This window comes from Engystomops pustulosus, chromosome 5 (genome assembly GCF_040894005.1).
Source record: "Engystomops pustulosus chromosome 5, aEngPut4.maternal, whole genome shotgun sequence".
In the NCBI taxonomy this organism is placed as follows: Eukaryota; Metazoa; Chordata; class Amphibia; order Anura; family Leptodactylidae; genus Engystomops; species Engystomops pustulosus.
The window spans coordinates 109478947-109491553 of NC_092415.1; the positions used below are offsets into that span (position 1 = coordinate 109478947).

The 12607-nt window shown below is 42.3% G+C and overlaps 1 protein-coding gene across 2 annotated transcripts in view; it reads left to right on the forward strand.

Annotated features, from left to right (window-relative positions):
• Positions 1-12607, forward strand: part of AHRR (aryl hydrocarbon receptor repressor) — a 317910-nt gene that overhangs the window by 150776 nt on the left and 154527 nt on the right. Inside the window, exon 1 of one of the 2 annotated variants that reach the window (XM_072152899.1) lies at positions 10235-10340. The exons of the other annotated variant lie outside the window; for it this stretch is intronic. Coding sequence (XP_072009000.1) covers positions 10238-10340 — 103 coding nt within the window. The 5' untranslated portion in view covers positions 10235-10237. Of the gene's footprint in view, positions 1-10234; positions 10341-12607 lie in introns of those variants that run through there. 2 annotated transcript variants of the gene reach the window in all.

Consider the following 12607-nt stretch of genomic DNA (forward strand, 5'->3'; position numbering starts at 1 on the left):
AGCTATTAAAAAAGAAGACTCCACAATGGGTAAGTACATTATAGGAGTCTACCATCAGTATATCGGATTGTAGAGGTACTTTAAGGTAATCCACTTCGGCAGAGGAATCAAAAAGTACAACTATGTTTTAAATAGTGAATTGCTTAAAGGGGTATAACCACAAAGACAAGATTCTTTAATATACTCAGGATAACAAAATAACACATTCTCTAATACAAAAATACAGCATTTCACACATGTAATTCAACTGTAAATCTTTTGATTATGGTGGGGCAGGGCAGATACTTCTCATGAATAGCTTCTCCTATTGCAGTGCACACATTGCGGTGTGCTCTCTGCCTCCAGCTCTGAACCCCGACCATAGAAACTTCCTGCTGGCAAGCTGCAGAGATTTACTTTACAAACTACAGATGAGATCTTTATTGCAGGGGGTGGAGGTATAGCAGAGCTGACTCCGTGTGTGTTAGAGCTGAGATATAGCAGAGCTGTAGTGTGTCATTGTGTTTTATATCCATCTCATTGATCTCATCATCTTTCATCTGTCTTATCTTTTTTTTTCTATGTGTCAGATACTAATGAATATTCAAAAGCTAAATAAAAATGTAAATAAACTTGTAGCCTGAAAATCAAAGTACATTGTCAGCACACAGCATCTGATAGCACAGAGGGATCATGAAATTTCTGATAACAGAGTCCTCACCCATATTCGGAAATTTTACACTGACCATCACTGAGTTATAGGGACTAAAATATCAATAAAACTGAGTAAAACTATAAAGTTAGGGGGGTTAAAATGATCTTTATTGTGTAAACATTGAGAACTTTCTTTCATGAGCAAACCCCTTTAAGTAAAACTGCAGAGGAAAAATATTTTGGGGTAATGGTGAACAGTAAATACTTTAGTGCCAGGCAGCTGTCAGATAAAGACATAGTTTTGCCCTTATACAAATCACTGGTCAGGCCACACATGGAATATAGTGTACAATCATGGGTACGGGGGTATTAAAAGGACATAATTGAACTGAAATGGGTGCAGAGGAGAACAACCAAGCCTTGAACTTGTCGATACAATATGAAAAACTGGGCCACAAAAGAGAGGGAGTTATTTAAACTCCACAACCTAGTCCTGGTAGTCCCCAAGCATAAATGTCTTAATTTTTGGATCTCTGCTGTCTCTGATGTGTGGAACTAAACTGTTTGGTCCAGCTAAGGGCCACCCATCTGACAGAGGAAAGCTCAAATAATATATTGGGGCACATTTACTTACCCATCCTGGCGCGATCCCCGCTGTGCATTCTCCGATGTGGATTTGGATCTTCCGCGATTCACATAGCTCATGCGCCCGATTTCTTGCATCCGTCGCTTACCCCGCTGAGGTCCGCCAGAGTTCACCTTCTTCTTCCAGGCGCATGTAAGTTCTTGATCTTGCGACACAATTTAGTTTTTAAATTCCACGTTTTGTCCAAATCCGTGGAGTTGTCCGACATAATGCACCCTGATTTGTGTCAAATGCACGCCGGCGGCGATGCGCCCCCAATCCGATCGCGTGCGCCAAAAACCCGGGGCAATTCGCGCTAAAAGGAAATATTCGGGAAACCCAACAGAATCGAGGTCTGCGGACCCTAAGTTAATGAGCCCCATTGTGTTCAAAACCTTTCCTAAACCTATGCTATTAAGGCTTTCTATTGTTAGGTGGGTTGCTCTGAGCTGGAGCAGACAGACTTCCTCTGCCCATGTGGTTGTGCCTATCCAGTAAAGTTCACAAATTAAAGGCATTTATGTTTGGGAATAGTGGGGACTACAGATAAAATTGGATCAGGGTAACTATGTCTATTAGAGGATTAAAAGGCATGGTGGAAGGAGGAGGAAAGGTCATCCTTAAGCTCTGCCCAAAACTGCTACTTTTAATGGGGTAGAGTTCAAATAATTCCATTTCTTTTCCAGTTTCTGATAACAGAAGGGGGTCAGTTGTGACACTTACTCATAGATTCAGGTACCATGACTGTGGTAATCTTTGTATAATTCTTATCTATTGCTTTATATCCTTCTAAAATTAAACTTTTCAGAATTATGCTAATAAATCTAAATTGCTATCGCGCTGTACCGGAGCCCCTCTGTGCTCTGGCTTCACAAGCTGATACACTGTACAGGAGAATATCTCACCCTCATTCCCCCGCTCCCTAAGCATTTCCCCTTTCATATGTTTGCTGTAATCTCACAGCAACAGTGCACAGTGTTAAAGCTTATGAAGCCAGAGCATGGGGGGCACTTGTAATAACCCCACATTAGCATAATTTTAAAAGTTGATTTCAAAAGGCAGGAAGTCATGGACAACAAATATAAGAAGATGGACCACAGTCATGCTTACTGAATCTGAGTAGGGTTTACTATTCTTGATTTTGAAGGTAGATTTCCTATAAGGCCACTGTCATGTTTCTCTCAGTAGTCATACAGTGAACGAGACATTGGGTAAGATTTGTCAGAAGTGTCTGAAAGCAGAACTATTCTAGTTTTTCATGGCTACCAATCAGAGTTCAGCTTTCATTTTCCCAGTGCGGTTTATAAAGTGAAAAAGGAACTCTAGAAACCTGAACAGTTTTGCTTGAAGATAGTTTTGATAAATGAGGCTCCAAGGAGTCTCTGCTTTAGTGTGATGATGGAGGTTTTTCTTCAGCGATGTGCTATACAAGTCTCCTGCTTACTGCTGTATAGTGGACTGCACCACATCCAGCCCACTGGTGAAGATTCATCATGAGGGAATTTACAAATTTACTTTTGCTGGACTCATTGATGACAATGGGGCAGATTTACTTACCCGGTCCTGTCGCGATCCCTGCGACGCGTTGTCCGACGAGGATTCGGGTCTTCTGCGATTCACATAGCTTGTGCGTCCAATTTCCTGCATGTGTCGCTTTCCCACCTTCTTCTTCCTGGTGCATGTAAGTGCTTGATCTTCCGCGGTTTCTCCGAATTTGTTGGGTTGTCCGACGGCACGCCCCCCGATTTCTGTCACATTGCAAGCCGGCGCCGATGCGCCACAATCCGATTGCATGTGCCAAAAACCCTAGGCAATTTGTCGCAAAATGGAAATATTTGGGAAACCCTACAGAATCGCGGTCTGCAATATGCACCAAATTGTGTTACATTTTGCACCACGTTGAATAAATTTGGCTCATGTGCAAGTATAGCATTTCTGTCCTGATATTTTTCTGCACTTTTAACTCCACCCGCTCACTAAAAAGGTTTTCAACAACTTTTTAAATCTGGTGTCAGCTAGACAGGCTAACAACATCCTCTTTCACACCCAATTTATTCTAAAATTCTAAAATATTGCATGATGTTGCAAATGAACTCAATAGGTTGCAAAACATTGCAACTTATTGAGCCAAAATTTGGAGTGCCAGGCTTGATATAATTTCCACACAGTGCCTGTAAGGTCATTTGGTGCTATTCTTAAAGAGTTTTTTGCAAGAAATTGTGCCAAAAAACAGTGGTCTTTGGTTGGGTAAGGGGTGGTGTGCTCATATGGGACAATTTGCATAAAGTATAATGGGAGAAAATTTGTCTTTTAGGAAGGTGATCTTCTCAAAGTAGTGGTCTTCTGGAGAGGTTTCAGGGTATACAAGTGTACATGCAGTTTTACATCTTCTTTACATTGGTATTCTTATAAGTGGCAAAACTGTTGCAGTAATTCTAATATCTGCACTTTTTCACATGAATATGATCATTATTATATGTATATATGATATAATACAATATTTCACATGAACAGTATTATATGATCTTCTATTCATAACATTTCTATATAATGGGGCAGTTTTACAGTTATTGCATTGTTTAGTTCTAACATGTGCTCCAGCAAATAGTGTACTGTACGGAATGTAATTTTAATGTAGTGTGGGCTCCTCAATTACACCTGCTTCCTAAAGCAAGCAATGCAGCTCCTGAACTGAAGTAGGTCTCTATATGTATTTTTTGGCAAGTAAGTTACCTCTTGTTCACCACCTCCACAGTGTTGTGAGCCTTTTCCATTTATTTTTGTCTAGTTTACATGTGATGAGATATTGCTGCCATGCCACTATATGTTAATTTATGGAAATAATCTGTGGGCATATTTGTAGTGAAATTAAGAGATTGAATCAGTAGTAAATGAAACACCGAGCAGCTAAGAAATGACTACTAGAAAGCGCTGCTGTTCGATATATACATAAAGACTGGAATGTGGACTAACTGGTTACTTTTTATTGTCTAAAACTCTACAAGATGTAGGCCTTTTGTTCTCTGATTTATCCAGAGCCACACCCTTTAACCCCTTTCCGTTCGTAGTCCTATATATTTCACCATTGCTTTTGATTTAGGTTTTTGAACTTAAAAAGCTAGTTCCGGAGAGCTGATACAATATATAATGAGGAATTAGATTCCATTACACGCGGGCTTAACCTTCACCAAGTGCATTCAGCGCTTGCCAGGAGTCATCAATATTTAACAGCTGTTGTTATTATGAAATTCCTCGCCGGGTAATGTGGCTTCATCGCTTGCACGCAATGGTTTGAACCCGTGCCAGAGCTCTGTCAGGCAGAAGACGAGATTGACAGAGGGCTGGCTTTGCGTGACAGCAAGGGTTTGGTCAGCCAGCGGTCTGTTCTCCCTCTGGTGTTTCTCTGTAAATGGGATTCCACTGCTAGGAAAGAAGGCAGTGTGTGAAAAAAGAAAGAAACAAGAAGGAGAAAAAAAAGCAGTGCTAGGATGGCCCTGTGCCAGCTCCCGCCCACATGGAGGGAAGATAGTTGTGCTCACATCACGCGAACATGTCAGGGAGGAGGGGGAGAGGGGGAAGATGCACTGTACATTGCCTGCAGGAGAAGGGCTGATGTGAATGGGATGGGAACCCTCTGTGATGCCCTGTTATGTATGGAAAACACATTAACCATCCACTCCTGGGGAGGAAATGGCATTCTTTACTTAACCCTCGTGCTGCCAGCAGTGCCTGCAGTGGTTAACAATAAGAACAAAAGACAGAATGAAGTTATTTTACATGAACTCCTTCATTGCATCTGCCTCTGAAACAGTCTGTATTATATAATGTTATTAGTTGTCAAGATCTGATGGGAAAAATATAATAAAATGTAAACATTAGCATCTTGCAGTGACCACAGATGATGATTATAATAAAAAAATAATAATCATCTTTTTTATATAGCGCCATCATATTCCGTAGCGCTTTACAAATCACTACATTATACAGAGTACAGTCATATGGAACAATAGGATTGAGGGCCCTTCTCGCAACAGTCTATGAGAATGAAGGGAATGACACACGAGGTAGAAGAGGTTGTATAATAGTCTAGCCATTCTTTACAGAGAATATATATACACACACACATGTTCATGTAGTGTTTTATGCTGTTTGCGTGTGCAGCACATACAGTATATAGTTTATGTGTAGTGTATATATGGTATATGTTTGTATAGGGTATATTTAGTGCATGTGTGTTAACGTTAATGCATATTGCTAAATGTGTGTAAATATCTGTGTAATGTATATTGTGTATTTCTGTATATGTGTGAACAATATATGTGTTTAGGGGATGTCTAGTGAATGCTGGGACAGGGTAAATGAAATAAAGTTTACTATGCTGCAGTCCCCAGACGAGTGGCATCAGTAGTGGATTATAACAGGCGATTTTGCGCGGGAATCAGGGGTCCAAGATTTCTAGGGGGTCCATAACCACCCAAACCACAAACCAAATTTTATACTGAGAAGGACCTTCACCAACAAAATCCTCATACATCTGTTCCTGCTCTTAATACACATGTACACAAGAGCCATTTCAGGACTTTTGAAAACCTACAAAAGTCCTGAAACTGCAGATTGAAGGCAGACAAAAGGGACACATCCTCCATTCCCCAAGAAGCTGATTCTAGTACATGTAGGAGGTGAAGTCTGGGCTTGTAGGGGTTATAATAATCATGCAGCCCAGTCTTAAAGGGGTTGTGTGAGTATTAGAAAAAACTCAGAATCGTCTCTGACTGACTTGTACCAGTGTCGTACTTGGTGATGGGTGGGAGCTACAGTTTTTGAATACATATTATTCTACATGTAACAAATCATGGACAGGCTTTTTAATTTGCTGTCTTGCACAGTCTGCTTGCAAACAGTTACAAATATAGCAATAGGGACATAATGGGGGTCATTTACTAAGGGCCCGATTCGCGTTTTCCCGACGTGTTACCCGAATATTTCCGATTTGCGCCGCTTGTACATGAATTGCCCCGGGTTTTTGGCGCACGCGATCGGATTGTGGCGCATCGGGGGGGGGGCGTGGCCGAACGAAAACCCGAAGTATTCGGAAAAACCTCCGCATTTAAAAACCGAAAATGTGTCGCTTGGGGAGCGCTCACCTTCACCTTCAATGGGATGGTGCATTCCGGGGCGTTAAGATTATTTTCGGCGCTGCAGCGCCACCTGGTGGACGGCGGAGGAACTACCATCTTAAATCCCAGCCGGACCCGAATCCTGTGCAGAGAACGCGCCGCTGGATCGCGAATGGGCCAGGTAAGTAAATGTGCCCCAATATTCTCAAGTATAATGTGCAAATGGCAACAGATGTGGTGGTTTAGGTATATGGGGCCCTGAACTAAAGTTTGCAACAGGGCCTATCGGAGGTCTTGTTACACCATTGGCTGCAGATAGATAGATAGATAGATAGATAGATAGATAGATAGATAAGATTTTTGTTGTTAGATAAGATTAATGTCAGAAGTATCTGCTGACAATAAAATAGGGACAAAAGCTGAGTGCACTAAACCCATCATCATAACTATACAGGGGTTGTGCCAAATTGGTTTGTTATCCCCATTCCACTTGGTAGGGGATAAAACAATATGGGGGTCCAACCCCCAACATTCAAGTGAACAACGCCCACGATCACCAGAATGGTTCTCATTAATTGAATGGAGTGGTAGGTTGAGCATGCGTCACTTGAATTCTATGGGAATATTAGAAATTACATCACTGGGCTTTCTCCAGCCCTCTCATAATCGGTAAATGGGAGAAGCAGAAATAGGTGTACATAGTGCTCACCAATTTCTGAATGAGTGGCTGGATTCATGCCCAACCTGCCAGTTTATTCAATGAGTTAAAATGTAACACCTTGTAATACCTTTGATTGTGTCCTCTAGTTCCTCTTGACAATGGCAGCAGAACTTGTAAGTCCAGTAAATTGCAAAGTCCCATGGTTTGAATTGGGTTGAATTATTTTTCCAGTGCATAGAAAATATGTGCAACACCCCCGCCAATGTAAAGGCAAATGGGAGGTTGGAGCTCTAGGTTAGGAGCTGTTAGGGAGACTGATCACCTCTCTTGGAAGGTTCTGGAGAAGGTTTACACATTGTGTAATTGTGGCTGTGGGTTCTGCCTGGAATGGCAACAGTTTATGCTGTTATTTGTATTGTCCAATTAGGTACCTGTAAAGCAAGCTGAAAGCTGGTTGGGGAATGCTACCACCTGACCAGGGGAGTATAAAAACCTCTTTTGGGTGGAAGCACATAGTCAAGACCACATGTTCTGAGTGAACAGAGAGACAGTGTTCATCATACCTTTAGTGCTATCCCAGAAACCAATCCCAGGAACTAAGCCAGGAGACTCTAACCCAGAGCTGCAGCTTCCACAGTTTGGACACAGCTCCATCTCAATTATCCCAGCCTGCATATACCATCAGGCTGCTGCCTTATCCTGTGAACCACTCTCCACAACCACTCCAGTACCAGAATCCCGATAACCAAGGTTATTAAATAGATTTATAACAAGAACCAAGACTACAACTTAGAATCAGCAATGGAGCCAAGCTTAGCTTAGATATAGGAACAGAAGCAAGCAGAGTGAGACTAACCACCTTATACTACATCAGATTTATCACAGTGTCAAAGGAAAAAATAACAGTGAGTCACAGCACAGAGATGATGCTGCAGAATTGTGAGCTCATGGGTAATACGAACAATTACTTTGGTGACAGGTGAAACCTTTGATCAGAGGAGTCTCTTCACACTGCAGCCATGTAAGCTTCTTCCAGTCACAACTAAGCTCTGTAAATTTAGTAATGCAAAAATATGAGCACCTTCTTAACACAAATTTAATAATGTACTTCTGCACCCATGGAGATCAATGTTATGCCCCCATAGTAGCCAATATAGTAACTTTCCCCTTACATTAGCAAATATAGTAAAGGCGCCCTCACTGTACCCAGTATAGCAACGATACCCCCTCAGTGGCCAATGCAGTGACAATTCCCCCCACAGTAGCCAATATAGTCAGAGGGTTCATTCAGCAGCAAATATAGTGACAGTGCCCCCTCGGTAGCTAATATACTCACAGTGCCCACATAGTAGCCAATAAACATAGTGGCTACCCACAGCAGCCAATAGTAGCAGTGCCCCCACAGTAGCCAACAGTCACAGTGCCCCCACAGTAGCCAACAGTCACAGTACCCCTATGTTAGCAAAGTCCTAAGTGCCCCCCCCCCACAGTAATAAAGTCCTAGTTCCACCTCTTTGCCAAGACCCAGTTCCCCCAAAAAATAGCTATGTCCCGGTTCCCCAAAGTAGCCAAGTACCAATTTCCCCACAGTAGTCAAGTACCAGTTCCCCCCAAATAGAAGCCAAGTCCTAGGGCTCCCCACAATAGCAGAATCCCAGTGACACTCTATATTAGGCAAGTTGGAGTGCCCCCCTCACGTAAGTAAAGTCCCAGTTACCCCCCATAGCAGCCAAAGCCCATTGACCCTAGAGTAGCCAAGTGCCAGTTGCCCCAAATGGTAGACAAGTCCCAGTGACCCAGTTGTTTAGTATACCTCTGTTAATAGTAACGGTGCTCCCATAGTTTAGGAAGAATAAAATAGTTACCTTGTACCTCTTTCTTCTCTTGGTGTCCAATTCAAATGCAGGAGTGATGCAGGTAATGACGTCATCATGCGACCACCGGCACTTGGTTATCTCTGCATCATGTTATCAGGCGGGTGCATCGTCCAATGCTGCAAGCTGGGGGCTCCTATACTACCCTGGCAAACTAAAAGGAGTTGTACAATTAATCAGGAAAGGGGTAAGGGTTAGAGGGGTGCTCCAGGATTCAGGCCCCATGCTGTGGCTGAGCCCGTGCTGGAGCCCCACTACTACACCCAAATAGCTGCCCTGTGGTTACCCTTATATTTTTATCACAAAAAAGCTTCTTGTGCCTGTCATGTGATCATGAAAAATGTCCCTGAAAATGTCCCTGGCTGAGAAAATATTCACAAGCGTCTAAGAGTACACAGCCAGTTTTTGAAATATGGTTATTGTTTAGGTTTGGGATTATAACATTAAAATGCTTTAACTTACCAATGTGATTTTTTGATGACATGTCGAACTTCACGTTAGTGGTATATTTTGTTTGAAATGTTTTACACTTAAGTTGTAAAAAAATGCCAGTGGCTAAAATTCAGAAAAATAGCATTTTAATTATTTCTAAATGTTATGCTCACCAAACAGTGAATATAGCCTCCCATATTAGTTACTTACAAGATTTTAACACATATATCAGACCCTTAAAATAATGTGGGGAACATTTACTAAGAACACTGCAAACTGCTCTATGTTCAGTTTGCCTGTGTATAGTGCAGAGTGAGCTAGATTCATGATTTTTGCCGCACGTTCTGCATGAATCTAGTGCCCTCTGCAATGCTCTGACAGAGTGCACCACTTTTATTTTGGTGCATGGAACGCCCCCAAACCTGTGTCGCATGGTGATTAGTGCAGCTGCGCCACAAACGAGTTGCGTGCGACACAAGCAGTTTGCATCTAAAAGAATATGCAAAGTCTGACAGAAAACTGGTGCACGGCCACATGTGTCTGATTCCTTTCCTCGTGATCTGACTAAATATTATAGGAATTGCTTGATTGACTAAGATGTGAGGCATAACCCCATGGATTTTTTTCACTTGATGCCTATTTTGTTGGTTTTGCCCACTATTTAATCACATTACACATAACAGAATGTGTGATTATACACACCTTCTTTGTCTTATTTTTGGTGTGCTTTGGTTCACATTGTTATATGAGTGGTGCAGATCCCACCCCAAATTTCAGGAGTTTTATAATATATTGCACATACTGTTTTTATTTGTTAATTTTTTTTTTGCTGCCCCACCCTGAGACTTGTTCAGACTAATACACAGCCCTGCTGGTGTATTATAACAGTCAACCTATGCATAGGCAGATGCATAGTCTGATACTGAAACTGCTAGGTCCTGCCCCTTCATCAGAACCCAGGCTTGTCATGGAGACGATCGGATCCCCACCTAAACCTGGTATGAGGGGAGTGGGGAGAGGGTATAGAAGCTGTGGTCAGACAGTGGCGTCTATAAAGTTAAACAACCGGAATCGAACAGCTGGGTCGGCAAACAGCGATCGCAGCTCCTTACTGAACTAGAAATACTTTTGTGTGCTCAACTTAATAATTTTCACCTAAGCTTCCAAAAATATCAGTTTATGAGTCATTCAGATGTACTTTAAAGCTGTCAGATAGAGTAAAACTAAATAATTTGTTAACATTGTGCTCCCTTTTTATTCAAAAATAACAAAACATCTTGCACCAGTTATTTAGACTTTTGTGTGTTAGATTTATCATAGTGGCTTTGACTACTTTATAAATGTGGTTCAGTGAATTTAAGAATTTTGTTGAAAAGTCGCAATTTTTTTTGCATAACTAATTTTTTAGTTTGTGTAACTAATTAACAAGTGTTTCCTATGGATTAGAATGAATCTGTCTACCACATGTGGCTTAGAACACAAACTACACCAACATTTGGAGAAAGAATCTATATCACACATCCACACACTATACATTTTGTTAAGAAATTGAACTGGCGATTCTTAGTTACATTTTGATCAAATTTCATAAGGCCTCTAACCACTTCACAGTGACCTTGCTTGGATAGGCCTCTACACTATTGGATGTGGCAAAACATGGAGTGCCCTGTCACTGCCACACAGCACCAGTGAGGACCGAGACCCAACAGCCCCATCAGTGGCGTAACTAGGAGTGGCAGGGCCCCATAGCAGGCTTTAGGCTTTGGCATGGGGCCCCCATTCCCACTTGAAAATTATAGATATTTGTATACTCACACATGCAAGTTACAATCACACAGTTGTACACTTATGCACATATGCTCATATAGGGGCATATTTATCAGGACCTCTGCGCCACGCCAGTGCTAGCTTTTGCGATTATTGCTAGCTTTTGCAATTATTTGCCCCGATCCGCCACTTTCACACCAGTGGGGTGTAAAGGGGCGTGATGGGGCGTGAAGGGAGGGCGCGGCCAGTCGAGCATTACTGTCCCCGCGCCTGCGCACTTGCTGCTGCCGGCGACTTTTCATATGTGGCGGAAGCCTCTTGATGTATCGGCCTGCAAACATGGTGCGGCGGGGCGCACGAGCGTCAGCGTATGATAAATATGCCCCATAGAGCATATACACACACATATAGTGACATTTACAAACACACAGCATATAAACACACATACAGTTTATGCAGACGCCATACACCATATACACATACAACATATACACATCACAGATGCAGCATATATACATCACATATATGTTATATAGATATTATGATGTACAAATAATAATATGGATATAATGATGCACATCCTCCACTCTTTAGTTTGTCAGGTCAGATGTTGGGGCCCCCTGACACTGTGGGCCCCATAGCAGTTGCTATGGCTGCTACCACTGTAGTTACGCCCCTGGCCCCCATGGCTCAGGGTACCCACAAACACCACCCCACAGAAATAGTATTTGCAATGCAGTTTTGCACTGTGTGAACAGCTCACTATATGTAAATTGTAAACACCTGGACTACCTATACCAACCTTTGGAGAGAGAAAGAGACAAACATTTTCACTATCATATCAAACCAACAATAAAAATATAATGTTGATTAAATGCCGTAACAAATACATGTTAAAATAGGTGAAAAATCTTTTATATTATTGCTGCAGATGTAGAAAGAAAAATTGTGAAAAAGAAAAATTCTTGGAAATCTTACTTTTAGGCTATATTCACACGAACGTATGGGGGACGTATATACGTCCGCCGTATATAAGGCCGATATACGTCCCCCATAGACTTCTATGGGCGCACGGCACCCTATGGGAGGGGTACGGTGCCGCACACGTGCGGCACCGTACCGTTCCGTACCCGGGAAAAAGATAGGACATGTCCTATCTTTTCCCGTAATACGGCGCCGTGCGCCATAGGTTGCTATGGAGAGGGGCGGGGGTGAGCTGCGCTCACCTCCTCCTCCTCTCCCCGTACACTGCCGTTGCCCGCTACGGTACGGTACGGGCGGGCAACGGCAGTGTGAATATAGCCTTAGAACTAACAGTTAAACCTCACCATCACACTTTCTGTACTGATACTTCCTCAACATCCTCTATACAAGTGTCTCACATCCTTCTTGCTCTTACAAATTTTCTGTCTAGTGGAGCACATTATATGCACAAAGTTACTAGGTGTTGTTTTATTTACAAGCTCCACCTCTGACCACAAGTAGAATCAAGAATCTG